This window comes from Aquarana catesbeiana, linkage group LG08 (assembly GCF_042186555.1).
Source record: "Aquarana catesbeiana isolate 2022-GZ linkage group LG08, ASM4218655v1, whole genome shotgun sequence".
NCBI classification, from domain to species: domain Eukaryota; kingdom Metazoa; phylum Chordata; class Amphibia; order Anura; family Ranidae; genus Aquarana; species Aquarana catesbeiana.
The window spans coordinates 88,125,728-88,153,662 of NC_133331.1; the positions used below are offsets into that span (position 1 = coordinate 88,125,728).

Here is a 27,935-nt window from a genome sequence, read left to right on the forward strand (position 1 = left end):
TAGATACGCTAACAAATTCAAGCCAAACTCTAGCTCACACTTTATAATCAGTTACAGCAACAGTTTTTTCCTTTTGGGATAAAGGATTTACATAAATAGAAGCTGATCCTTGTAAGCACCCTGTCAGTGGTAAAATGGTTGGTCTCGTCCCTATAATTACTACATCTGCAGGACAGCTTGCTCTTTTGAAAAACAGACTAATGCCCCATACACACGTTCCGATTATCGTACGACAGATCGTTCGCATTTTGTTGCATAAAACTAAGATCGAATACAACTGGCCAGATTACCAGATGAAAAAAAGGGAAAGAAAGCCTAAAAAAAAAACGAATAGAGTCATCACATCTAAGAATTGATAAGCTGTAACATGATAAATGATTTCTTTTGTGTTTAATACCACTTTAAATGCAAGTGCACTTTTTATGCAGCCATATATTTTGCACAATATCCCACACATTATCAATTATTGTATTTCACAATAATAACTACACTTAAGCCACGTTCTTCATTCAAACTTTTTATTACTATCAATATAGATAAATCAATTTCTAAATATTCTTAAATTTTACAAATACTAAAAAATAATTTAACATTTCATAAAATAAATGGCAAGTCAAACCAAAAAACTATATTTTGGTTCTATACAGCATCAAGTGGACAGACAGCTGATATTGCCTATTATCACACAGGAACTCCTGTGGCGATGTCTCCACACAATAGTTCCAACTGCCCACTTTGATGTATTTCCACCTTGCATGTTACATTCTCTGCAATGTAAAACAAACTATACAATCCAACAGGGAAAATGGAGCCACCTTGCAAACACCATGGCAGGTGTGCAGGTCTGAGGACTCAAAACACACAGATCTTGTAATCAGAGTCTAAAAGACATAGGAAAGTGTTGAGTGGTTTAACTCCCAACCATATTCCAGACACTGAAATATCAGTTCTGACCTTTAAACTGAAGGCAGTTTTGCCTGGAGAGAACTTAAAACTGTTCTTCCAAATGGCAAATGCATAAGTAAATCTCCCCCTACACATTTCCTTGTCAGGGTTCTTCAAAGTCTTCCTCTGTTCTGTTGTAGCAAAGTAATTTCTCGTCCAGCCCATAACTTTCTATCAGCTGCGTGAGACTAATCTTTTTATTCTCAGTAGTTAAAGCACTTTGGAGTTCATAGAGCAAAAGCTGACTCCCTTTTCTCCATTTCTCTAATAATGACTGCAGTTCGGTCAGATTGTTCTATAATGGGGAAAAGAAAAAAACACACACTGGTCATGTACATTAATCAAAAACTGCTTTCATTGTAATCAGTCTTCTTTTCTCAACCACATTATATAGTTTGCAATCAGATAAAACGTTGAGTATTGAAACACCTGCGCCTCCTGTGTGTGCTTACAGGTAAAATTTAGGTTTGAAAAAACAAAAAAAACAAAAAAAAAAACAAAACAAAAAAAAAAACACACCACAGACTAGATCATAATATTAGAAATACAAAATAACAGAAGCAACAATGTATGTCCTTTAACTACTCCGTGAACATGGTAGCTTGTGCCTCCTCCTCCCTCCTCTTTGCCAGTTGGTGCTTAGTTGTTGTTTTTTTTTAAGAAGAGAAGACTGTGCAGGACTTTAAACAGTGCAGTGTGGCTTGTGCATGTGCAGTGTAAAGCCGCAAGGCTGTTTCCCTTAGTTAAGATGTTGGCGCTAGGGACCTGAAACCCAGTGAAGAACAGGTTTGGATGAGGACAGCGCTGAACCCCTGGACAGGCAAGTGTCCTTATACTAAAAGTCAGCAGCTACAGCTGCTGATTTTTTATTTTTTTGGAGGAGACTGAAGCTCCCTTTTAACCAAAGTGATTTCAGCTGTTTTTTATTTTGTCCTGTAATCAGCTACTAAGCAGGGCACTTGGGTTATGGAAAAAAAAAAAAAAAAAAAGAGAAGGTGTCCACTGCCCCCTACCTATAACTAGCCATTGCAGCAAGCGGCATTGGAAGAAAACACATGATATAAACAAGACCAAGGAAAAAATCCAAGCTTACTCACCGACCAGCCCGCTGACAACCAAATCAATCTATCTAACAGTATGCATTAAAACAGGGGATTAGTAGTCTGCATACATTTACAAATACATGCGTAAGCCACAGAACCCCGTCAAGGCACCCTGGTATCTGTGGTCCTATCACTGGCTTATGAGTGACTCCACAATGGAAGCATATGCATTTTGATGGATAGATGGAGGGCAGGTGGACTGAAAGGAGCCCACCCCTTCTTAAAGGTACAGGGGCACACTGAGCACCCCGGCATGTAGCTTAATGGCTGGGAAGGTGTCAGTGCGTTGCCTGATCAATATAACAGTCATATGGACTGGTAGGTGAGTAAGCTTGGATTTTTCCGTGGAATTATCCTTGGTCTTGTTTATATCGTATGTTGCCTTCCAATGCTGCTTGCTGCAATGGCCAGTCATAGGTGGGGGCAGTGGACACCTTTTTTGTATTAATGTTATATTGGTCAGGCAATGCACTGACACCCTTGCAGCCATTGTGCGATTTGCTGGGTGTTCAGTGTGCCCCTGTACCTTTAAGAAAGGGTGGGCTCCCTTCATTTTAACTGCCCTCCATCTATCCATCAGAATGCATATGCTTCCATTGGGGAGTCACTCATAAGCCAGTGATAGGACCACAGATACCAGGGTGCCTTGACGGGGTTCTGTGGCTTACGCATGTATTTGCAAATGTGTGCAGACTAAACCCGTGTTTTAACGCATACTGTTAGATAGGTTTATTCAGCTGGGCTGGTCGGTGAGTAATCTTGGATTTTCCCTTGGTCTTGTTTATATCACTTGGGTTATGGCCAATTCACACATTTTAGGCACCATTTACATGCATTGCTATTCATTCCTAGTGTGCTTTGCTGAAAACCACATAAAATGACACAAGCACTTTGTGCGCTATTCGTGACACAAATGCAGAGCTGTGATATCGCTCTAATGTGGGATTAAGTGGGTGGAACAGTTGGATAAGAAGGATCATAGGATGGTCTTTATTGATGCTTAAAGGAGAAGTACAGCCCAATCTCATTCGGCTGTACTTCTCCTGTGGATCACAGAAGTGAAGCTCGTTCTGTCACAGAGCCGGTCCAGACTTGGACAAGATTGCGATAATGATGTCGGGATCCACCCACATGCCTGGACCAGCACCTGGTTCAGCCTCTCAGCGTGCCACTGCCACTCCTGCTCCTCCACAGCCCAGCGCTCCAGTGAGCGCGGGGGGGGGCAGAGCAGAGTCAGCAGCCGCTCAGCTGTTATTGCAAGCAGCAAAAGGGGATCCCCCCCTACTACCGCAATTCGCCACTCCGCCCGGGTCTCCCGTCCCACCGGAAGGCCCCAGGCCCAAACAACCAGTTTAGAAAAAAATAAAAAGTATTCAAAAACGCTGATCTATGTTTTGACCTCAGATCCCTTCATAAAGAGGACCTGTCACTGCTTATTACTGTCACAAGGGATGTTTACATTCCTCATGACAGCAATAAAAGTGATAAAAAAAAAAAAACAAAACAAAATTAAAAGGACACTGTAAAAATAAAAAAAAATTAAATCTACAGAATATCAGCACATGATAACAGTTACCGGCCTGAAAGACAGCCCAAAAATCGGTATCGACCCTTAGCTCCCTTTCCTCACCAAAAAAAAAAAAAAGGAGAACTTTATAAATTATTTTTAGTTTAAACGAGAGGTCATCAGCTCCTAGCAGATTCACTATGCTTGGGCACCAGAGGGAGGAGCTGAAGATGCGGCATAACTCACACAATTTAATTCCTATGTGGCATTGGTGCGATCAGGGATGGATGGGCTGCTCCTGGGTCCAGAAGTGGCTAAACACCATCTCTGGAAACAGCAGCATTCTGTGCTATTGGAGTATACAATCTGGGTGATTAGCTACAACTATAAGTCAGAAAGAGCCCACCTTGTTCCCTGGCTGGAGGATGTCCAATATCATCTAGCTCTTCCCTCCCTGGTCTTTCATTGGATTTCAGTCATGGGGGCTCATCATTACATGTAGGCATTACCTAGGGTGGTTTGCTGTTTTCAGGAAGCTATGTATAGCCCCTCTCACCAGCTATGATCTGCCTGTATTGCACAGAGACCCAGTGATGACATAACTGGGTCTAAAAAAAGGTATCTAATGAAGACAGAAAGGTTTTACATAAAAATGTCATTTGAATGTTGATGAGAGGGGAAAAGAGGAACCAGAGGGCAAATAAAAGGAAGGTTGCACATTACCTTAGATCGATACAATTTAACCATTTTTAATCTCCTTAGAATTTCTTCCTTCTCTTCAACTCTCTTTAGTAACTTCCTTTTCTCCTGAAGCAAATCCTGATGGCTGGTATATCTAGGGGTGGTTGGTGTGGAGACTTCCACTGAAGGCAGACATTCTGAAAGACTAGTGTCTACAGATGAGACAACAGTATGTGTGTGTGCTATGGCGCTTCCCTGAGCATCCTGGGTAGGGGCGGGATTGCTGGCACACAGTGAAGGAGTATCGCTCTCTTCACAATCAATTTTCAGCCGTTTGGCAACTGTACATGGCGAAGTGAAAGATCTTCGCATTTTCCTGAGCCTCTCTCGAAGGGTGGCACTCATGGGCTATAGAACAAACACAAAACAATAAGTGACTGCCGCTCTGCATAACACTTGTTCACAGTTCTTTGGAAAGGTATAGACAAATATTGTCCAGAAATCAAACATATTTGTGTACTGCATATACGATAAACTTTTTATAAAGTAAAGCCCCCTAACCACATTTACAGACACATCCTCATTTACACCAAGGCCCACCTGGGTGTTCACAGCCTTACTTTCAAAAAGCAGTCAAGGCCTGAATAGAAAAGCCTGTCCCCTGCCAACATACCACAGAGAAGGACCCTTGGTATTGAAGGGGTATCTGTGTGAAAGCCAGGGTTTTTCTGCAAAGGTCCAACAAAGCAATAGGAAAAGCTTACACTCCCTGCTGATGGAGAACTTTAGCTCTGGGGGTTGGATTTCTGCAGAGAAACCACTGTTTGTACACAAAGTGTAAGGGCCCTTCTCTACAACATTAGCGTATTTAAATGAAAAGTTAGGTTGGAATTTAACATAGGAATCAAAGAATGTGCAGAGTAGATAGTCCATATTGCATAAAGCACCATGGACAAAATCCACTGCTGGTTTGCATACTTTTTGCACTCCTAGGAACACCATACAGTACCATGATAGATGAGAATAACGATCCATCCATAAATGTGGTTATGGTGTGGTCCGTGGACATGCCATGTGGAAAATCCAACATTCTAATTCATTGTAAGCCCCATGAGCTGAGCCCTCCTGTATTGTAATTGTACAGACTCCCTTTATATTGTAAATTGTTGCGCAAACCGTCCAAAGAGCCCTCCATGGCCTTCTTACTTCATCATCATACATATGCTGGATTTAATCTGCATGGCTTTCAAAATAAAACCTACTGAAGCCAAAATTCTGCATGTGTACTTTAACATACAGTATCTCACAAAAGTGAGTCCACCCCTCACATTTTTGAAAAATATTTTATTATATCTTTTCATGTGACAACACTGAAGAAATGACACTTTGCTACAATGTAAAAGTAGTGAGTGTACAGCTTGAATAACAGTGTAAATTTGCTGTCCCCTCAAAATAACTCAACACACAGACATTAATGTCTAAACCGCTGGCAACAAAAAGTGAGTACACCCCTAAGTGAAAATGACCAAATTGGGCCCAAAGTGTCAATATTTTGTGTGGTCACCATTATTTTCCAACACTGCCTTAACCCTCGTGGGCATGGAGTTCACCAGAGCTTCACAGGTTGCCACTGGAGTCCTCTTCCACTCCTCCATGACAACATCACAGAGCTGGTGGATGTTAGAGACCTTGCGCTCCTCCACCTTCCGTTTGAGGATGCCCCACAGATGCTCAACAGGGTTTAGGTCTGGAGACATGCTTGGCCAGTCCATCACCTTTACCCTCAGCTTCTTTACCAAGTCAGCGGTCGTCTTGGAGGTGTGTTTGGGGTCATTATGTTGGAATACTGCCCTGCAGCCCAGTCTCGGAAGGTAAGGGATCATGCTCTGTTTCAGTATGTCACAGTACATGTTGGCATTAATGGTTCCCTCAATGAACTGTAGCTCCCCAGTGCCGGCAGAACTCATGTAGCCCCAAACCATGACACTCCCACCACCATGCTTGACTGCAGGCAAGACACACTTGTCTTTGCACTCCTCACCTGGTTGCCGCCACACATGCTTGACACCATCTGAACCAAATAAGTTTATCTTGGTCTCATCAGACCACAGGACATGGTTCCAGTAATCCATGTCCTTAGTTTGCTTGTCTTCAGCAAACTCTTTGTGGGCTTTGTGCATTGTCTTTAGAAGAGGCTTCCTTCTGGAACAGCAGCCATGCAGACCAATTTGATGCAGTGTGCGATGTATGGTCTGAGCACTGACAGGCTGAACCCCCACCCCTTCAAACTCTGCAGCAATGCTGGCAGCACTCATACGTCTATTTCCCAAAGACAACCTCTGGATATGACGCTAAGCATGTGCACGCAACTTTTTTGGTCGACCATGGCGAGTCCTGTTCTAAGTGGAACCTGTCCTGTTAAACTGCTGTATGGTCTTGGCCACCAGGCTGCAGCTCAGTTAGAGGGTCTTGGCAGTCTTCTTAAAGCCTATGCCATCTTTATGACGACCAACAATTCTTTTTTCCAGATCCTCAGAGAGTTCTTTGCTTGAGGTGCCATGTTGAACTTCAAGTGATTAGCATGAGAGAGTAAGAGTGATAACACCAAATCTAACACACCTGAGACCTTGTAACACTAATGAGTCGCGTGACACGGGGAGGGAAAATGGCTAATTGGTCCCAATTTGGACATTTTCACTTAGGGGTGTACTCACTTTTGTTGCCAGCAGTTTAGACATTAACTACTTCCGGACCGCAGCACGCCGAGGTACATCCCTGTTTTGAAGGAGGATATCGTTGTTATGGCAGCAGTTAGCTACAATATAAAAGTGGTCTCTGCGGCGGATTCGCCGCAAGATCACTTTTTTTGGCGGCGGGAGGGGGCCCCCCCTCCCGCCGCGATCCGGTGCCCTCCGCCGATTACCGGAGCCGTCGTCAGTGGCGGAGGCGATCGGGTCTGTTTCCTAGATATGCATGGAGACGAGTGAGGGGAAGATGGCCCCCACCCATCTCCATGACACTGCAGGGCGGAAGCGACGTCAAAACGTCACTTCCGCCCATAGCTCTGAAAGGGTCATTTTATTTTTTTAATGACAATTTTTTTTTTTTTTTAAATTGCATTCTAGTGTAAATATGAGATCTGAGGTCTTTTTTGACCCCAGATCTCATATTAAGAGGTCTTGTCATGCTTTTTTTCTATTACAAGGGATGTTTACATTCCTTGTAATAGGAATAAAAGTGACATTTTTTTTAAAACAGTGTAAAAATAAAAAGGTAAAATAAATAAGAAAAAAAAAATGTAAACACGCCCGTCCCGCTGAGCTTGCGTGCAGAAGCGAACGCATACGTGAGTAGCACCCGCATATGAAAACAGTGTTCAAACCACACATGTGAGGTATCACTGCGATCGGTAGATTGAGAGCAATAATTCTAGCCCTAGACCTCCTCTGTAACGCAAAACATGCAACCAGTAGAATTTTTTAAATGTCGCCTATGGAGATTTTTAAGGGTAAAAGTTTGTCGCCATTCCACGAGCGGGCACAATTTTGAAGCATGACATGTTGGGTATCAATTTACTCGGCATAACATTATCTTTCACAATATAAAAAAATTGGGCTAACTTTACTGTTGTCTTATTTTTTAATTCAAAAAAGTGTATTTTTAATTTTTTTAAAGTGCGCTTGTAAGACCGCTGCGCAAATACTGTGTGACAGAAAGTATTGCAATGACCTCCATTTTATTCTCTAGGGTGTTAGAAAAAAAATGTATAATGTTTGGGGGTTCTAAGTAATTTTCTAGCAAAACAAATTGTTTTTAACTTGTAAACACCACATCTAAAAAAGAGACCCGGTCTTAAAGTGGTTAATGACTGTGTGGAGTTATCTTGAGGGGACAGCAAATTTACACTGTTATACAAGCTGTACACTCACTACTTTACATTGTAGCAAAGTGTAATTTCTTCAGTGTTACATAGTAGGTGAGGTTAAAAAAAACACAAGTCCATCAAGTTCAACCTATGTGTGTGATTATATGTCAGTATTATGTTGTATATCCCTGTATGTTCCGCTTGTTCAGGTGCTTATTTAATGTTTTTTGAAACTATTGATGCCCCCTGTTGAAACCACCACCTCTGGAAGGGAATACCACATCCTTGCCACTCTTACAGTAAAGAACCCTCCACGCAATTTAAGGTTAAACCTCTTTCCTTCTAATTTTAGTAAGTGGCCACGTATCTTATTAAACTCCTTTCCGCGAAAAAGTTTTATCCCTATTGTGGGGTCACCAGTATGGTATTTGTAAATTGAAATCATATCCCCTCTCAAGTGTCTCTTCTCCAGAGAGAATAAGTCCAGTGCTCGCAACCTTTCTTCATAACTAATATCCTCCAGACCCTTTATTAGCTTTGTTACCCTTCTTTGTACTCACTCCATTTCCAGTACATCCTTCCTGAGGACTGGTGCCCAGAACTGGACAGCATACTCCAGGTGAGGCCGGACCAAAGTCTTGTAGAGTGAGAGAATTATCACTTTATCCCTGGAGTTAATCCCCTTTTTAATGCATGCCAATATTCTGTTTACTTTGTTAGCAGCAGCTTGCATGCCATTGCTGAGCCTATCATCTACTAGGACCCCCAGGTCCTTTTCCATCCTAGATTCCCCCAGAGATTCACCCCCTAGTGAGTAGATTGCATTCATATTTTTGCCACCCAAATGCATTATTTTACATTAAACGTCACTTGCCATGTAGTTGCCCACCCCATTAATTTGTTCTGATCTTCTTGCAAGGTTACCACATCCCGCGGAGAAGTTATTGCCCTGCTTAGCGTCATCTGCAAATACAGAGATTGAGCGGTTTACCCCATCGTCAAGGTCGTTTATGAACAAATTAAACAGGATTGGTCCCAGCACAGAACCCTAGGGGACCCCACTTCCCACCCCTGACCATTCAGAGTATTCCCCATTTATCACCACCCTCTGAACTCGCCCTTGTAGCCAGATTTCAATCACCCTCTGGTCCATGCCAATGGACCTTACTTTGTACAGTAAACGTTTAAGGGGAACTGTGTCAAATGCTTTAGCAAAATCCATATATACCACATCTACGGGCCTTCCTTTATCTAGATGGCAGCTCACCTCCTCATAGAAGGTTAATAGATTGGTTTGGCAAGAACGATTCTGCATGAATCCATGCGGATTACTGCTAATGATACCGTTTTCATTACTAAAATCTTGTATATAGCCCTTATCATCCCCTCCAAGAGCTTGCATACTATTGATGTTAGGCTAACTGGTCTGTAATTCCCAGGGATGTATTTTGGCCCTTTTTTAAATGTTGGTGCTACATTGGCTTTTCTCCAATCAGCTGGTACCATTCCAGTCAGTAGACCATCAGTAAAAATTAGGAAAAATGGTCTGGCATTTACTTGACTGAGTACCCCAAGTACCCTTGGGTGCAAGCTATCTGGTCCCGGTGATTTATTAATGTTAAGTTTTCCAAGTCTATTTCTAATTCTGTCCTCTGTTAGCCATGAGGGTGCTTCCTGTGATGTGTAATGAGGACAGACACTGCAGTTTTGGTTACTGAAGCCCCCCCCCCCCCCCCGATTCCCTCGTGAAGACTGAGGAGAAGAATAAATTCAATACCTCACCATCTCCCATCCTTTGTAACCAGATGTCCTTTCTCACTCTTTATGGGGCCAATATGGTGTGTCCTCCCTTTTTTACTGTTTATATACTTAAAGAATTTCTTGGGATTTTTTTTGCTCTCCTCCGCTATGCGTCTTTCGTGTTGTACCTTAGCCGCCCTAATTGCACCCTTACATATCTTGTTGCATTCTTTGTAAAGTCTGAATGCTGATGATCCCTCAGCCTTGTATTTTTTGAAGGCCTTCTCTTTTGCTTTAATATGCATTTTTACATTAGAGTTAAGCCATCCAGGACTTTTGTTCGCTCTTCTAAATTTATTTCCCAATGGGATGCACTAGCTAATGCCCTTATTTAATATGCTCGTAAAAAAAACCCATCTCTCCTCCGTGTTCTTTGTTTCTAAGATTTTTTCCCAATTTATATCTTATAGCAAGGTTCGTAGTTTAGGGAAGTTGGCCCTTTTCAAATTCAGTGTCTTTGTGTTCCCCTTGTGTTTCCTATTTGTGTGATTTATACTGAAGCCAATTGAACTGTGATCACTCTTTCCTAAATTGCCCCTTGTTTCCACATCAGTGATCAGGTCTGTATTGTTGGTAATCAGTAGATCTAGTAACGCCTTGTTTCTAGTTGGTGCGTCCACCATCCGACCCATGAAATTGTCCTGCAAGACATTTAGGAACTGGCGAGCCTTAGACAAATGCGTATAAAAAATAAAATCCCCCATTATGATAACACTTCCCATCCTTGCTGCTAATCCAAATTGCGATAGAAGGTCTGTCTCCCCTTCCTCCCTCAGGTTATGGGGCCTATAGTATACTCCCAGTATTATTTTCCCCTTAGCTTGATCCTTTTGGAGCTCTACCCATAAGGTTTCCACCTCCTCCCTAGCTCCCTTATTGATGTCGTCTCTCACATTCACTTGTACATTATTCTTGATATATAGGCATATCCCTCCCCCCTTTTTTACCCTCTCTATCCTTGCGATAAAGGGAATATTCTTGAACGGTTGCCAGCCAATTATGAGAGCTGTTGAACCAGGTCTCTGAAATTCCCACAAAATCTAAATCCTCCTCGTTCAACAGTATCTCTAGTTCACCCATCTTGTCTGCCAGGCTCCTGGCATTGGTGAACATGCCACGTAGTTTAGACCGGTCACATACTGTCCTCTTATTGGGTGTTCCGAGATTGCAAATAGGACTTGTTACTATACTTAACTTGGGTTTATGTGCTTTAGTCAACCTACCACTAATGCCCCCAATACTACCCTCTGGAATATGTTCACTGCTGACCATCTCTACCTCTGGACCCTCCCCCTCGTCGCCTAGTTTAAAAACCCCTCTAACTTTTTGGCCATCTTCACTCCCAGCAGATCTGCACCCTCCTCATTTAGGTACAGTCCGTCCCTTCTATAGAACTGGTGACTGACTGAGAAGTCGGCCCAGTTCTCCAGGAACCCAAACCCCTCCTTACTACACCAGCTCCACAGCCACTTGTTTACTTCCCTAATCTCCTTCTGCCTTTCTGGTGTGGCTCGAGGTACCGGTAGTATTCCTAAGAATACTGCCTTGGAGGTCCTTTTCCTCAATTTAGCTCCTAAGTCCCTAAAATCGTTCTTTAGGACATTCCATCTGCCTCTGATTTTGTCATTGGTGCCAACGTGCACCATGACAGCCGGGTCTTCTCCAGCCCCTCCCACTAATCTGTCCATCAGATCCGTGATGTGCCGAACCCGAGCACCCGGTAGACAACATACAGTTCGACGCTTCAGGTCGTTGTTACAGATTGTCTTGAGTCCCCTACACCAGTATTTGTCTATCCTTTCCCTTCGCTTTCCCCCCACTCACACTGGAGGAGTTTTTCCCCTGGCAGCTACGAGAGTCCCTCAGCCCCAGCAGTGCTGGTCCCTGACCTGTTTCACCAATGTCACTCAATGGAGCATACTTATTGGGATGCTCCAGTCCAGAATAGGCCTCCCTGGCACTTCCCCCTCTATCCTTCCTGACTGTCACCCATCTACTCATTTCTAGTGCCTGCACCTCTTTGTCTCTGCCCGCCTCTGTGCTGACCTCTGTTGGATACGTTCCCGGCTCTCCTTTAGTATGCAGGGTCTTCTCAATGCTGACAGTTGCTTCCCTAGATTCAGAACCTGAACTTCCAGGAAAACAATGTGCTTACATTTTGCATAGCAGTATTCTACCTCGATCAGATGATCAAGGAACGCATGCATGCCACAAGATGTACACTGAGTCCCATCTCCACACCCGCCGGACATCGTGCCAACTAATTTAATGAGGATTGGTGATTATACCCTGTCCACATTACCCAACAACTAGCTTCCTGACACTAATACTCAAGAAGACAATACACAGGTACTCGCCGCCCACGTGCACTTGCAATACACAGGTAGACACAATATACACACACACACACTTCTCAGACAACACTCAGGTACTCACAATACTCAGGTACTCAATACAGCCCATGTGTACCCGCAGCACTTGTGTACAAACAATACACAGGTACACACACACACTACACAGGTACTTTGACCCCTGTTACAAGCTCCTGTTTTGAACTCTGGTTTTTAACTCACCACTTAGTCCAGTTCCACTTGGTCTAAGTTCCAGCAAGCAAAAAGGTAGCAGGCTCAAAATGAGTTCTACAGAAAGTTATATAGGCCTCAAGCACCTTTGACCAATTAACCTCTACCCTTAATTAGTAGGCTGAAGGAAGGAAATTAAAAAAAAAAAAGGCTGTTTAAAAAGTGACAGAAAAGGTGTTAAAAAAGCTGCAAGGAAAAAAATCCAAAAAGAACATAAAAATGCAACACAGCAATCACCAGCAGTCAAAAACAAAACTTGTTCATACTCTCCACTCAAGGTTCCCACAGTTCAACTTCCAAACAGCAAGTCGTCACATGAAAACATAAAATATTTACAAAAATGTGAGGGGTGTACTCACTTTTGTGAGATACTTTTTATGCATGTCAAGCACCAAGATTAAAGTAGAACTCCAAACAAAACACTCAAAGCAGTATTAAACCCTAACACAAACATTTAGTATATTGCAGCTTACCAATTCCTGGATGTTATGGCTGCATTCATTTTCTTTTTTTAGGCTTACTTTTATTTTTGCCTGGTGATTTGGCTAATAGGTCTGTTTTTCAACAGAACCATCTCTCCCTCAAATGTATCAGATAAGAGTGTTGACACAAAACAACAATCTTACAATGTTCAGCTTTTATTTATTCATGTAAAACATGTATCCTAAAAGAAAAGAGAATGTTGCTGTATCTGCAGTGTGAGCTGGAGTTTGGTCCCAATTTGTAGGTGTATATCTAAATTTGCTAGTCCATCTAACACTCCCCTCCTCCCAGACTGACAATGCTGCTGTCCAAAGGTGCCCCTGTGCTCCTTCATCCAGAGTGGAGGCAGTCTAATACAGGAGGAGTGTTACTGGCCAGATCACCAGGTAAAAACAGAGGGGGGAAAGCCTAAAAAAATAAAAATAATTGTGTTACCACATCTAAGGATTGGTAAGCTGCAATACCACTTTAAGAATCTTTACATTTGGTGCTGCTGTATTTACAATAAATTAGTGTTATTTCCTTCAGGTCCTTTTCTATCCTGCATCCACCTTGGTGTACCCAAGTGAACGTTGGCTAATGACCTGGACCTGGCTTTCAAGTGATGCTGCTAATAACTGGCATACTGACTATGGATCCCAACTCTTGCACTGAAATTGTAATCATGTGCCAATGAGTTAGTGAAAGGCAGATGTCTCAATGCACATTCTCAGAATGGAATGGAACAGTCAGAATCTGGGGCAGCTGTGTGTCGCAACCGATCAGCAGCTATCTTTAATTTTCAAAGCTTAACTGATCAAGCTGAAGATAAGGTTACTATGCACAGCTGCCCCAGATTCAATCTGCTATAGTTTTAGTAAATCCCCCCCTATGGGAAGCTATAGGCACCCAAGTGATGACAGATTTTTCCATTGTTACAGGCTCATGGCACTGGTTTCCTACCAACAAGTGAGGCAGTGTGATGACAGATACGTGCAGTCCCTCTTAACAACCCCATTTTTTAGGAAAACTGGAAAACCCCTTTAACATAATATCTTAAACCCAGTTCTTACAAAAGAGCTGTAATAGTCATATGTGTTCAATCTTCAACATGTGTTTAGCAACAGCAATTTATGATGCTTTTTTTATTTTTTTGGAAGCTTGCTAACATAGTATATTTGTTAGTCAGTATTTAAAAACCGCCTCAGGGTCTTGTCAAATCATTACCTAGGGCCCCAGAAAACATAGAAAAAAAAGATGATTGTTTTGGTATGTGAAATGCAGCAGTAAAGTGAGTGACTCATTCAAGAAATTCTCAGGATCATGAAATAACACATGAATGCAGATGTACACAATTTACACAGATACTTCTGTATTTAGTCAAGGTAGTTTATCAAAGGGGCAATGATTTCTGCCCCCTCTACTACCCTACAGCACTCTCATGATCAGATATTTTACTAATGATTTATGAGCTAGAACGAAAAAATGTGAACAATCCCCATACTAGGATAATTAAACATCAACTATATAGTTTATGGTGTGTTATAATACTTTACAACATACAATAACATTACAGTACAGCACTGTGCAAGTTTTAGACAGGTGTGAAGAAATGCTTTCAAAAATATTGATTTTAATTGTTTATTTTTATCATTTTACAATATGAAAAGTGAGCGAACAGAAGAAAAATCTAAATCAAATCAATATTTGGTGTGACTACCCTTTGGTTTTAAACTAGCATCAATTCTTACACTTGCACTGTACACTTTCAAAAGTTATTGATTTTGTAGGATTAAAGTCAGGTGAATAATTAACCAATTATACCAAGCAGGGGCCAATAATCATCAATTTCATATTTAGGTTGAAACACAGTCATTAACTGAAACAGAATAGCTGTGTAGGAGTACTAAAACTGGGTGAGGAACAGACAAACTCTGCGGTGAGGTTGTGGAAGACCGTTTCAAGTCAAAGGTCATACAGCATGGCAAGACTGAGCACAGACACATCATTATACTGCATCTACAAGGTCTCTCAAAGCCAAGGACTGGGGTTCCAAGGTGTGCTGTTAAAGCTCTTTTGAAGAAGCACAAAGAAACGGGCAACACTGAGACAGTGCATGCTTGACATAGACAGCGGGACTCGGTCCCCGCGTCATCGGATTTGACTGATAGCAGAGGGAGCCAAGCGGTCCCGCTAGTAATCTGTACAGTGAGGAGAGAGACAGCGTAGGGATCTGCTGCACATCCCTGGATCAGGTGGGCTCAGATTATAAAAAAAAAAAGGGGGGGGTCTGGGGGGCAGCTGCAGCACAAAAGGTTTGCCACCTTAATGCATAGAATGCATTATGGTGAAAAACCTTAAGGCTTTAGAACCACTTTAACAACTATCTTCAGTGTAAAGAAGAACAAGGAGTCTCTGTTAAAAAAAAAAAAAAAAAAAAAGAAGAACAAGGAGACCTGGAAGTGATGGCTTGGCCCCACAGAGCCCTGATCTCAACATAATCTAGTCTGTCTCGGATTACATGAAGAGACAGAAGGATTTCAGGCAGCCTACATCCACAGTAGATCTGTGGTTAGTTCTCCAAGATGTTTGGAGCAACCTACCTGCTGCGTTCTTTCAAAAACTGTGTGCACGTGTATCTAGAAGAATTGATGCGGTTTTGATGGCAAAGGGTGGTCACGCCAAATATTGATTTGATTTGGATTTCTCTTCTGTTCATTTCCATTTTATTAATTGATAAAAATAAACCATTAACACTTCTATTTCTGAAAACATTCTTAATTCACAGCATCTTTTCACACCTGCCTAAAGCTTTTGCACAGTTGTGTATGTTGCCCAATAATTAAAATGAATGAGATCTGCAAGTATTCATTATCTCTGGCTTTTGCTAGCAGCATATGTAAAGCCAAAACTTTTTTTTACATTGGGTAGGGAAGCATTAAGACCCCTGTCAGTTTTTCTTTGTCATTTATGTCCCATTGGAGGGATTCTCCTCCACTTCCTGTCTTGTAGAGGGAGAGACCCTTGGTAGGACAGTTGTTCCCAGGAACAGGTTCCCCTATTGGAAGATTCCCATTACATTCTCTCTCTGGTGACAAGTGAAGATTTTGGAGGATCTTCATTCTCTTCACTAGTCACAACAGCAGTGGATTTTCCATAACTTTCAGGCCCAGTGACAGTAGTCACCAGGACAAACAGAAAGGATGAATCTCACCAGCAAGGGCACAGACAGCAATAAAAACCTGACAGAGGTTCTAACCCCACACCACTCCATAACTAAAAAAATAGTTTTAGCTTTAGGTAAAATGTAACCTTTCCTCCATAAGTAAAAGATCCTTCCAATGGAGGTGTTGTTATTCACACACTTCTAATCCTGAACTTATCTTGAATGCTGTATCCACACATATCCAAACTTCAAAAGTACTTTCGCTGGCCCATGGACCTACTAAGTGGTTCCAAGTCACCTCCAAGTTTGCAATACATAATATATCCCATAGGGCGATTTGGTTGTTTCTGCCACCAACTAAGAGGCACCAGAACTGCTTTGTAGGGTGCAAAGTGTCGTGCTCAACTTTCCTTACATGGCATTGCTTGTGGCTTCTGGGGGGGAGCAGTCTCCACAGTTGTCAGATAGGGGGAGATTTACTAAAACTGGAGAGTGCAAATTCTGGTGCACCTCTGCATGGAAACCAATCAGCTTCCAGGTTTTATTGTCAAAGTTTAATTGAGCAAGCTGAAGTTAGAAGCCGATTGGCTATCATGCATAGCTGTACCAGATTCTGAGTGCCTCAGTTTTAGTACATCTCTTCCACAGTGCCTACTACCAATGCGGGGGGCAGTTTACTGAATTATCCCCGAGTACAGATATACTTTAAGAGTGATTTCCAACAAAATTGAAAAGTTACTTACTTGTTTAGCAGGTATATTGTTTTGAGGATCCGGGGAGCCAATATACTTTGGAGAATTGTCGAGGCTTAGGGATTCTGAGGAAGGCAAGTCCATTGCTGCTTGAATCCAAGCTTTCTTGCTTAAAAAAAAAAAAAATTATACAATTAACATCCTTAAAGTATAAAAAGTTGGCCATACAAGGAGCAAATTTTACCAGTTTCAGAAAAACTGGAAAAAAATCAAGCCATGGGTTGCCCAGTTAGCACCACTCCGCCTGTCATCTTTTTATCAAAGGAGGCAAGCAAAAACTGCTGTCTGGCCAAACAGTGACTGCAACCAATCAGCTACAGGCCTGTTCTAGTATTCATGGATGCCAGCCGTCAGAATAAGTCGGCTTGGGTGATTCCTCCATCAATGGCGTTTATCGTGGATGAAGGCATCAATAGATTTCTCTTATTCAAGCTGCGGGTCTGAATGAGAGAAACCTGCGAGTGTATGGGCAGCTCAACACTACCAAACATTTTTGTATGGTTCTAACAACCATGTACGTAAGAACTAAGGCTAGGACCACCTGTGATTCTCAGCTTGCTGTGGTACTACAAATTCCAGCATGGTAAGTTCTAGATTCTAGGTCATGGTAATCAGATTAGCTTGTGCCCTCATGCTCTTGTGGCACTACATGTCTCAGCACACCCTGCTAGGTAGAGAGCAGCATTCTCCAATAACACTTGTAGTACAATGCAGCTTTTGGAAGTACATTTACACTTCCAATACACAAACTACCCGTGGGAACTAGTAATTTGAAGCCTTCTTCCCTGTAATAAAATACCCGACCACTAAGAAACCTTCTAACCTGGTTCTAAGAAACATTACCAATCACACCTCTGCCTTCTGCAGCCATGCCCACTAGTTGGGAACAGCAAACCTTTTGTACTGCTCAAGTCAGCCAATCAGAGACCTGGATCTATGAGCCTAGTGTTGCAGGGAATGCTCAGAAAGAACGACTGACTGTTAGCGTTTAGTAATCTCCACAAGAATTCCTTCAACTCTTAGTTCAGAAAACAGTTACCCTCCTATTGATGTTAAAGTCATGTAGCACACTGAGGGGTGAATTTATTAAAAGCTGTTCACAGTAAATAATAGTGAAATAAGCGAACCTGTGATTTTTTCTTGTGCTGTCAAAAATCCTGTTTTCTTCACACTGGTTCAAAGCTCTGCAATGCATCACCAGATGTGCGGTTGTATTATATGCTTGTATTGTACCTTATGCACATTAACATACAGTGCATTAGGGCAGCCCATTCATTTTGATTTGGCTGTTAATGCAACGCATGCCAGGCCCCACACTGTCATCCTCCTCTCAAGTATTTTGGAAGCCGGCTCTGTCTATTATAGATTCTTGCAGCTGCCCGCCCACGCCCACACACACACACACACACACACACACACACACACACACACGCACACACACACGCGCACGCACGCACGCACGCCGCATTATCAGGAGGCCAGCCGCAGGAACCAGAAAAAGACAGCTGCCACCCTGTTGACGCGTTGAAGCACATGCACTGTACAGAACCCCTGTGATGGGGTGTGATGAACCTCATGGAATGTGTGATGGGCATGCCTGGTGGCTGCGTGACATCACCTAGACGAGAATCCCAGAAGAGCAGGGAGGGGTCCCCGAAAAAGGCAATACCTAAATAAATGTGCAATTGTGGAAAAAGGAGAGAGGTGGGACTGAAATGATGGAGAGGGGGTGGGGAGGGTGAAGGTCTGCTTTAAAGTGGCAGTAAGCCCTGGAATTTTATTTTTACCCACAGGTAAGCTTATAATAAAGCTCATCTGTAGGTAAAATTAAAATCTTCTAAATGCACACCACTTAGAAGATATTCTTGCGAGCAGCAGCCGGTGACATCACCTGCGCATGCGCTCTGAAGGAACAGCATACCCATGCCGTTCCTTCAGAGCTATGTGCTGCGGCTGAGACTAATGCGCATATGCGCTGGACTTACATCATTGTGGCTCAGGCAGACGCCCCTACGAACCCAGAGGGAAGAGCGGGTGAAGATGGAAGCCTCTGCAGTGGTGACAGCACCGCTGGAGGGCTTCGTCTTAAGGTAAGTCTTTCATAATGTGCTAGCTACCCTGTTTCCCCTAAAATAAGACCTAGCGTGATTGTTGGCGATGGCTTCAATATAAGCCCTACCCCCCAAATAAGCACTAGTTAAAGTCCTTGTAGGTCTTATTTTCAGGGAAACAGGGTAGGGCTTATTTGGAGGGTAGGGCTTATATTGCAGCCATCACCGACAATAACGCTAGGTCTTATTTTAGGGGAAACAGGGTAGCACGTAATGATAATGCTAGGGTTGCCACCTCATCCCTTTAAACCCGAACACATATGAATTACGCAGGTTCTGAGGGTAATATAATGCAGATAAGGCACCAAGTGAGTTTAATTACCACCTTAATCAGCCACAGATCCTGTGTAATTAATATGTGTTCGGATTTAAAGGGATGGGGTGGCAACGCTAGATAATGCCTTGCAGATGAAAACTTTTTTTTTTTTTTTTTTTACAGTTTACTACAGCTTTAACCACTTGCCGACCGCCGTCAGCACATATACGTCGGCAAAATGGCACAGCTGAGCAAAGTAACGTACCTGTATGTTACTTTAAATTTCCCGCCGTGCACGCGCCTGCCGCGAGCTCCGTGACCGTGGGACCTGTGGACTCGATCGCCGCTGGGATACCTGCGATCATGTCATGGAGCTGAAAGAACGGGGAGATGCTGATGTAAACAGCATCTTCCTGTTCTGCTTAGTGACAGGACACTGATCGTCTGCTCCCTGTCATCAGGGGGCAGCGATCAGTGTCGTGTCACTGCTAGCCCATCCCCCAGACAGTTAGAATCACTGCCCAGGACACACTTAACCCCTCCCCGCCTCCTAGTGCTTAACCCCTTTGCTGCCAGTGACATTTTTACAGTAATCAATGCAATTTTATAGCATTGATCGCTGTAAAAATGCCAATGGTCCCAAAAATGTGTCGAAATTGTCCGATGTGTCCGCAATAATGTCGCAGTCATGATAAAAATCACGGATTGCCGCCATTACTAGTAAAAAAAAAAAAATAATAAAAATGCCATAAAACGATCCCCTATTTTGTAGACGCTATAACTTTTACGCAAACAAATCAATAAACGCTTATTGCAATTTTTTACCAAAAATATGTCGAAGAATACGTATCAGCCCAAACTGAGGGGGAAAAAAAATGTTTTTTATATTTTTTGGGGGGATATTTATTATAGCAAAAAGTAAAAAATAATGCGTTTTTTTCAAAATTGTCACTTTTTTTTGTTTATAGCGCAAAAAATAAAAACCGCAGAAGTGATCAAATACCACCAAAAGAAAGCTCTATTTGTGGGAAAAAAAAAGGATGTCAATTTTATTTGGGAGCCACTTCGCACGACTGCGCAATTGTCAGTTAAAGCGACGCAGTGCCGGAATCTCAAAAAGTGCTCTTGTCAGGAAGGGGGTAAATTCTTCCGGGGCTGAAGTGGTTAAAGGCTAATTCCACCTTGTGGACCATGTTGCACCCAGATTTAGAGTCTAACATGTAACATGGTTGCAAACAGATGCCACCAACTCTCAAACTGCTCCTTCTGACCGCATGCAAGAGTTTTTCTACTCTGCAGCAGCTGTTACTTTTGAATTTTGCATGGATGTGCAGCACAGCCACATCAGCTCTGTGAATAAATAAACGACAAGTCTTATCTGCCACCACGGCGGATGGACTTGTATTTTTTAATAGAATACACGTGTGTCCGAACACAGGGAGTGCATCCCTGGTGGTGATCTACACATTTGTAGTCTATTGATACTCCCTCCAGTTCTCTATCTGAAAGTCAGGTATGGACAGCTGGAGGAAGAGTGTGCAGGAGCCTGGCCACATAAGGAAGGTGCAATGCTTTGCAGGTTCAATAAAATAATAATAATAAATGCATTTTGCTGCAAATATGTGTGCATTATTATTATTATTATTGCAAAATTGAACATTAGTATGCCTTTCACTTTCAATATGTTGAAAGCTAATACAAACTTTTGCAAAAAAAAAATAATAATAAATGCATTTTTGCTGCAAATATATGTTCATTATTATTATTTTTTTGCAAAAGTTTGCATTAGCTTTCAAAACATTAAAAGTGAACACAGGTATACTAACATTCACTTTGCAAAGTGAACAGCATCTCCAACTTTAGCAAAGCAATCTCATATATGTATAGTATATATACACCCAGACTAACCCATACCACTGACTCCCTCCTTTGTTATGTCTCTCATATCACTTTCTTTCCATGCAATATAACACACAGCACAGTCCATCACCTCCTTGTTATTATTAGTAGAACTCCACACAGCTCCCAACTCCTTCCTCCGTGTGCTCTTCTGCTTACACTTCCTGATTGTGTGCTGCTGGTCACATGACCCACCTTCATCCAATCAACAACCCTGATCGTTCTCTCGGAATTTGGATACTATGAACGGAGATTGTTACTCGGCTCCGAAACTAACCAAGAAAATGTCCGCCTCCAAAGCGGCGACAACTTTGTCTTCCTGTACCAGACTGTATTCCATAGCTCCCAACTGTCCCTGATTTCAAGGGACTTTCCCTGTTTCCCAGCGCTAAACCTTTCATCCAATTTCTAAATTGGTGCATTTGTAAAATTTAAAAGCCAATATAAAGGAATAGTAGTGGTAAAAAAAAGCCCCTGTGGATTTAATTAACCTTTTTTTTGTTAATTCACCTTTAAGGGGGTGTGACAAGGGGCGTGTCCTATGCCTACATACATTTGCCAGTAGGTGTCGCTCTTTCCCATCTCAAAATGTTGGGAGGTATGGTATTCGGTAAGGATGAGCTCCGGCGTGTTCGCACACTCCGCGTGCCGAGCCCGCCAGGAAGTCAGTACGGCGCTGCGCTAATTACAGGCAGTGAGACATTTCTCTGCAGCCGCACATCGGGACAATGTCTCACTGCCTGTGATTAGCGCAGCGCCGTGCTGACTTCCTGGCGGGCTCGGCACGCGGAGTGTGCGAACACGCCGGAGCTCATCCTTAGTATTCCGTAACCGCTGTTGTGACCAAACACCAATTCCTCCAAATCAGCAATTACTTATGGTTTAACCACTTCCATACAGGGCATTTTCACCCCCTTCCTGCCCAAGCCAATTTTCAGCTTTCAGCGCTGTCACACTTTGAATAACAATTCATACAACACTGTACCCAAATGAAATTTTTATCATTTTTTCCCCACTAATAGAGCTTTCTTTTAGTGGTATTTGATCACATCTGCGATTTTTATTTTTAGCGCTATAAACAAAACAAGAGTGACAAGTTTGAAAAAAACACAATATTTTTTACTTTTTGCTATAATAAATATCCAAATTTTTTTTTTTAAACAAATTTTTTCCTCAGTTTAGGCCAATACATATTCTTCTACATATTTTTGGTAAAAAAATATCGCAATAAGCATATATTTATTGGTTTGCGCAAAAGTTATAGCGTCTACAAAATAAGGGGATAGATTTATAGCATTTTTATTATTATTTTTTTTTTACTAGTAATTGCGGCGATCTGCGATTTTTATCGTGACTACGATATTGTGGCAGACACATCGGACAATTCTGACACATTTTTGGGGCCATTCACATTTATACAGCGATCCGTGCTATAAAAATGCATTGATTACTGTATAAATGTGACTGGCAATGAAGGGGTTAACCAGGAGGGGGCGCTATAGGGTTAATCGTGTTGCTAGGGAGTGATTCTAACTGTGGGGGGTGGGGACTCACAAGGGGAGGAGACCGATCGGTGTTCCTCTGTACAAGGAACACACCATCGGTCTCCTCCCATCTGACAGGACATGGATCTGTGTGTTTACACACACAGATCCACAGTCCTGCTCGGTTCCCGGGCAATCGCGGCTGCCCGGCCGCCGGGCACGCGCACGGGGACCGGAGCAATGCGGCGGGTGCGCGCGCCCCCTGGGCTGCCTGGAAGGCGGCCCAGAACAACAGCTGCACCGTCCCGCCATCATATGACGGCGGGCGGGCGGGCAGCAAGTGGTTAAAGAAGTAACATGGTTCGAGTTGCCTATTTTGTGAGGACACTGGCAATACAAATGAAAAAAAAATGAAAAAAACGACGTGGGGGTCACGTCAATTTTTTTTTTTGCTTACGGACCGCCTACCGCAGTTTTACGTCAGCTGTTTGAAGGGGGATATCGTTGTTATGGCAGCAGCTAGCTGCCATAACCCCAGTATCCCCTTCTTCCCTTCTTCAGTGGGCGGTCCGCTACAAGATAAAAGTGGTCTCTGCGGCGGATTCGCCGCAAGATCACTTTTATCGGTGGCGGGAGAGGGCCGCCCCCCTCCCACCGCAATCCGGTGCCCTCCGCCGTTTACCGGAGCTGTCGGCAGCGGTGGAAGTGATTGCGTCCTGTCAGTAGCTGGGTATGGAGACGAGTAAGGGGAAAATGGCCCCCACCCATCTCTATATAATTGCTGGGCGGAAGCGGCGCCAAAACGTCACTTCCGCCCACAGCTCTTAAATGGCCATTTTTTTAAATAATTTTTTTAAATGACAAATTTTTTTTTTTTTTTTTTATTGCATTTTAGTTTAAATATGAGATCTGAGGTCTTTTTGACCCCAGATTTCAGATTTAAGAGGTCCTGCCATGCTTTTTTCTATTACAAAGGATGTTTACATGTAATGTATTATGAATAAAAGTGACGATTTTTTTTTCCAAAAAATTAGTGTAAAAATAAAAAAAAAAAAAAAAAAAAAAAAAAAGGTAAAATAAATTAGACAAAAAAAAAATTTTAAACACTCCTGTCCTGACGAGCTCTCGTGCAGAAGCGATCGCATATGTGAATAGCGCCTGCATATGAACGGTGTTCAAACCACACATGTGAGGTATCACCATGATTGGTGGAGCGAGAGCCCTAGACCCTCTCTGTAACTTAAAACATGTAACCCGTAGAATTTTTTAAACGTCGCCTATGGAGATTTTTAAGGGTAAAAGTTTGTCCCCATTTAACGAGCGGGCGCAATTTTGAAGAGTGACATGTTGGGTATCCATTTACTCGGCGTAACATTATCTTTCACAATATAAAAAAAATTGGGCTAACTTTACTGTTGTCTTATTTTTTTATTCAAAAAAGTGTATTTTTTCCAAAAAAAAGTGTAAGACCGCTGCGCAAATACGGTGTGACAGAAAGTGTTGCAACGACCGCCATTTTATTCTCTAGGGTGTTAGAAAAAAAATGTATAATGTTTGGGGGTTCTAAGTAATTTTCTATAAAAAGAAACTGTTTTTAACTTGTAAACAACAAATCTCAGATAGAGGCTTGGTCCTTAATTGGTTAAATGGCGTAGGGTCCCCCCCAAAATCTTTAACAGACCCTTATCCGAGCATGCACTCTGGCAGGTCAGGAAAAGGGGGGGACAAGTGAGCGCCCCCCCCCCCCCGAACCATACCAGGCCACATGCACCCCTCCACCACCCCAAAGCACCTTATCCCCATGTTGGGACAAGGGCCTCTTCCTGACAACCCTGGGCTGTGGTTGTCGGGGTCTGCGGCAGTGTTGCCAACCACCCGTAGATTTATGGGCAGCCCGTAAAAACAGGGCAATTTTCTCCAGCCCGTAAAAGCCCGTAGTAGGAGAAAAGTGGCAGTAAAAATTGGTGACCATGCGCAGTTCCAGAAATCGGCGAGAAGATCTGATCTTGAGCCGAGTCGGACCACGAGTCCTGCCTCTGCCCGCTGGCACGCGATGATGATGTCAGCGCATTTTTATTTTCTGCCACACCGCCAACAGACTTTAAACAGGCAGGAGCCGAGCGGGCAGATGAAGGAGCTTCGTGGTGGAGTGGACAGCAGCGCGAAGTTGAAGGAGGGACTGTGTGGTGGAGTCGGACCCCTGCCCTGAGCCCGTGGCCACCTGCCCAGTACAGACACAGTGCCCTGGTGTTGGATGGTGAGCACTGAGTGGTTGTGCAGATTGCACAAAGAGGTCGGGGACTGCGACCCAGGAGTCGGGACGCAGTGCTCTGCTGTTCAGTATACTCACTCGAGTTTGGAGGGGGAGTGGGATAATGAGAGAGACAGACAAAGCGACTCAGTCAGTCTCAGGGAGAGACAGTCAGACGGGGCCAGGGCCCAGCCTGGGGGAGTATATGAGACTGAGAGTTAGCGATTCAGTCTCAGAGAGACAGGCAGGCCGCAGCTGACAATCCCTTCTCAGCACAGGGCAGGCTGATGGTGGAAGTGAACTGCATGATGCACTGCAGCAGCACAGTGAAAGGGGCACAGGAGGAGGACACTGACTGGTGTGGAGCGGTATGGTAATCTGAAGGGAGACAGAGAATCTACCATGTCCACAGTATCTTACCACCTCCTGTACTATGTCCGCAGTCTCTGACCGTCTCCTGTATCCTGTCCGCAGCCTCTGATCATCTCCTGTATCCTGTCCACAGCCTCTGATCATCTTCTGTATCCTGTCCACAGCCTCTGATCATCTCCTGTATCCTGTCTACAGCCTCTGACCATCTCCTGTATCCTGTCCACAGCCTCTGACCATCTCCTGTATCCTGTCCGCAGCCTCTGACCATCTCCTGTATCCTGTCCACAGCCTCTGACCATCTCCTGTATCCTGTCTGCAGCCTCTGACCATCTCCTGTATCCTGTCTGCAGCCTTTGATCATCTCCTGTATCCTGTCTGCAGCCTTTGATCATCTCCTGTATCCTGTCTGCAGTCTCTGACCATCTCCTGTATCCTGTCCGCAGCCTTTGACCATCTCCTGTATCCTGTCCACAGCCTCTGACCATCTCCTGTATCAAGTCTGCAGCCTCTGACCATCTCCTGTAGGATAAAACCCAGAGCCACCAAGCTGGAGCCATCTGACTGAGCCCTACACATTGCACCTGAGAGGAGGTCAGTGACAGCGCTGCCAGGCCAGTCTGAGGTGGGGTCACTGATGTAAGGGGGAAGTGAATACAATAATGTAAAGGGGGCACTGATATAAAGGTTTTTCCCTCTATATTAGTAACTCACCCTTACCTTAGTGTATTCACTCTATGAAAGGGGGTCTCTGGTCACCAGAGTGCCCCCCACATCAGAGTTTCTAGCGTTCTCCTTTACATCAGAGTCTGCAAGATTCCCCCTTACAGTGCAAGGGGGAACTCAGTCTGCGGACCCTGATGTTAGTGGGAACTCTAATATAAAGGGAATACAGTGGACTCTGATATAAGGTGGTCTTTGGTCACCAGAGCCTCCCTTTACATCAGAGTTCCACCTTCGATCATGATTTGTAGCGTTCCCCTTTACATAAGAGTTCCCTTCACTGTAAGGGGGAATCCTGCAGACTCTGATGTAAGGGGGAACTCTGTGCTTGCTGGGTTATAGTAACCTGATCTTCATGTCAATGCAGAAATATGTTTTTTTACTTTTGTTTAACTTAAACACATTGCTATTAGCACTAGGTATATGTTTATAGTTTAAATATTGATGTTTGCACTGTTTAGCACTGAAAATGGTCATTTTAGGTACTTTTTTTTGCAGTGTCAGTAAAAAAATGTGGCTCTGTCAGTAAATGTCATCGCCCCCCATTTCCTGGCCTGCCAGGCTGCATGCTTGGATAAGGGTCGGGTATTGATTTTGGTGGGGAACTCCACACCATTTTTTTATTTTTATTTTTGAATGGAGTTTCCCTTAAAATATATACCAGACCCAATGGGCCTGGTATGGATTTTGGGGGGTCCCCCCACCCCGTTTTTTTTCTTAATTCTGTCATGGGGTTTTCCTTAACCACTTCAATACAGGGCACTTTCACCCCCTTCCTGCCCAGACCAATTTTCAGCTTTCAGTGCTCTCACACTTTGAATGACAATTACTCAGTCATGCAACACTTTACCCAAACAAAATTTTTATTTTTTTTTCACACAAATAGAGCTTACTTTTGGTGGTATTTAATCACCACTGGGTCTTTCATTTTTGCGATATAAGTAAAAGAAGAAAAATTAGAAACAAAAACACTTTTTTTAGTTTCTATTATAAAATTTTGCAAATAAGTAATTTTTGTTCCTAAATTTGGGTCAAAATTTATACTGCTACATCTCTTTGGTAAAAATAACCTAAATTAGAGGATATTAATTAGTCTGTGTGAAAGTTATATAGTCTACAAGCTATAGTGAAAATCATAAAAAAATTATCACACCTGATGTACTGATCTCACTTCTTGAGGCCCTGAAAATGCAGGACAGTACAAATACCTCCCAAATGACCCATTTTTGGATGCAGACAGTCCAAAGTATTTAGTAAGAGACATAGAGAGTTTTTTAAAGTTAATTAATTAATTATTATTTTTTTACACAGAATTGTCATAATAACAAGTTATTCCTCACACACACAGCATATGCATACTTCCAATTACACCCCAAAATACAATCTGCTACTCCTCCTGAGTATAGCGATACCACATGTGTGAGACTTTTTCACAGCCTGGCCACATAGAGAAGCCCAACATGCAGGGAGCACCATCAGGCGGCATAAATTACACATCTAATTTTATTCCTACCTATCACATTTTTGAAGGTCCTGGCGCACCAGGACAGCGGAATTACCCACAAAGTGACCCCATTTTGGAAAGAAAACACCCCAACGTATATTCTATGAGGCATGGGTTGCAGATAGATACTCGGGTATTCTAATGGGCTGGAAACAGGTACTCGGTTACTGTGATTGGCTACAGGAGGGAGGAAGTGTTTCTGCTGGCATTGTTTTACAATGTGCCGGTAGGGAAGTGGTTAAAATCCATCCCAGATAGTGTCCCCCTACACCGTTTTTTTCACCAATTTTTTGTAAATTGACATTCTTTTTTTGTACAATAATTTTTTTTAAATTCGGCTCTAAGCGGGGAAGCCTTAACAACCTATTGAGTACCTGAATGGGCGATGTTCAGGCCAAAGGCCAAAGTTATGCTCAGCTCAAAGCGTTCGCCCATTCCTAGTGGTGCCTGAATACTGTAACCCCTCACAGTTACT

General features: G+C 43.0%; 1 protein-coding gene across 2 annotated transcripts; it reads right to left on the reverse strand.

The window, feature by feature from the left end:
• Positions 1-501: 501 nt before the first annotated feature.
• SFR1 (SWI5 dependent homologous recombination repair protein 1) lies at positions 502-21,339 on the reverse strand. Of its 2 annotated transcripts, none has more exons than XM_073596093.1 (4): positions 21,221-21,339; positions 16,855-16,972; positions 4,279-4,644; positions 502-1,240 (listed from the first exon to the last, which is right to left on the reverse strand). In XM_073596093.1, the coding sequence occupies exons 1-4, from the start codon at positions 21,328-21,330 to the stop codon at positions 1,049-1,051; spliced, it is 786 nt and encodes a 261-aa protein (XP_073452194.1). In that variant the 5' UTR covers positions 21,331-21,339; the 3' UTR covers positions 502-1,048. The 2 variants fall into 2 exon arrangements, with proteins under 2 accessions (XP_073452194.1, XP_073452196.1); XM_073596095.1 differs by having other exon boundaries at positions 16,855-16,968; positions 21,221-21,330.
• Between the last annotated feature and the right edge of the window lie 6,596 nt (positions 21,340-27,935).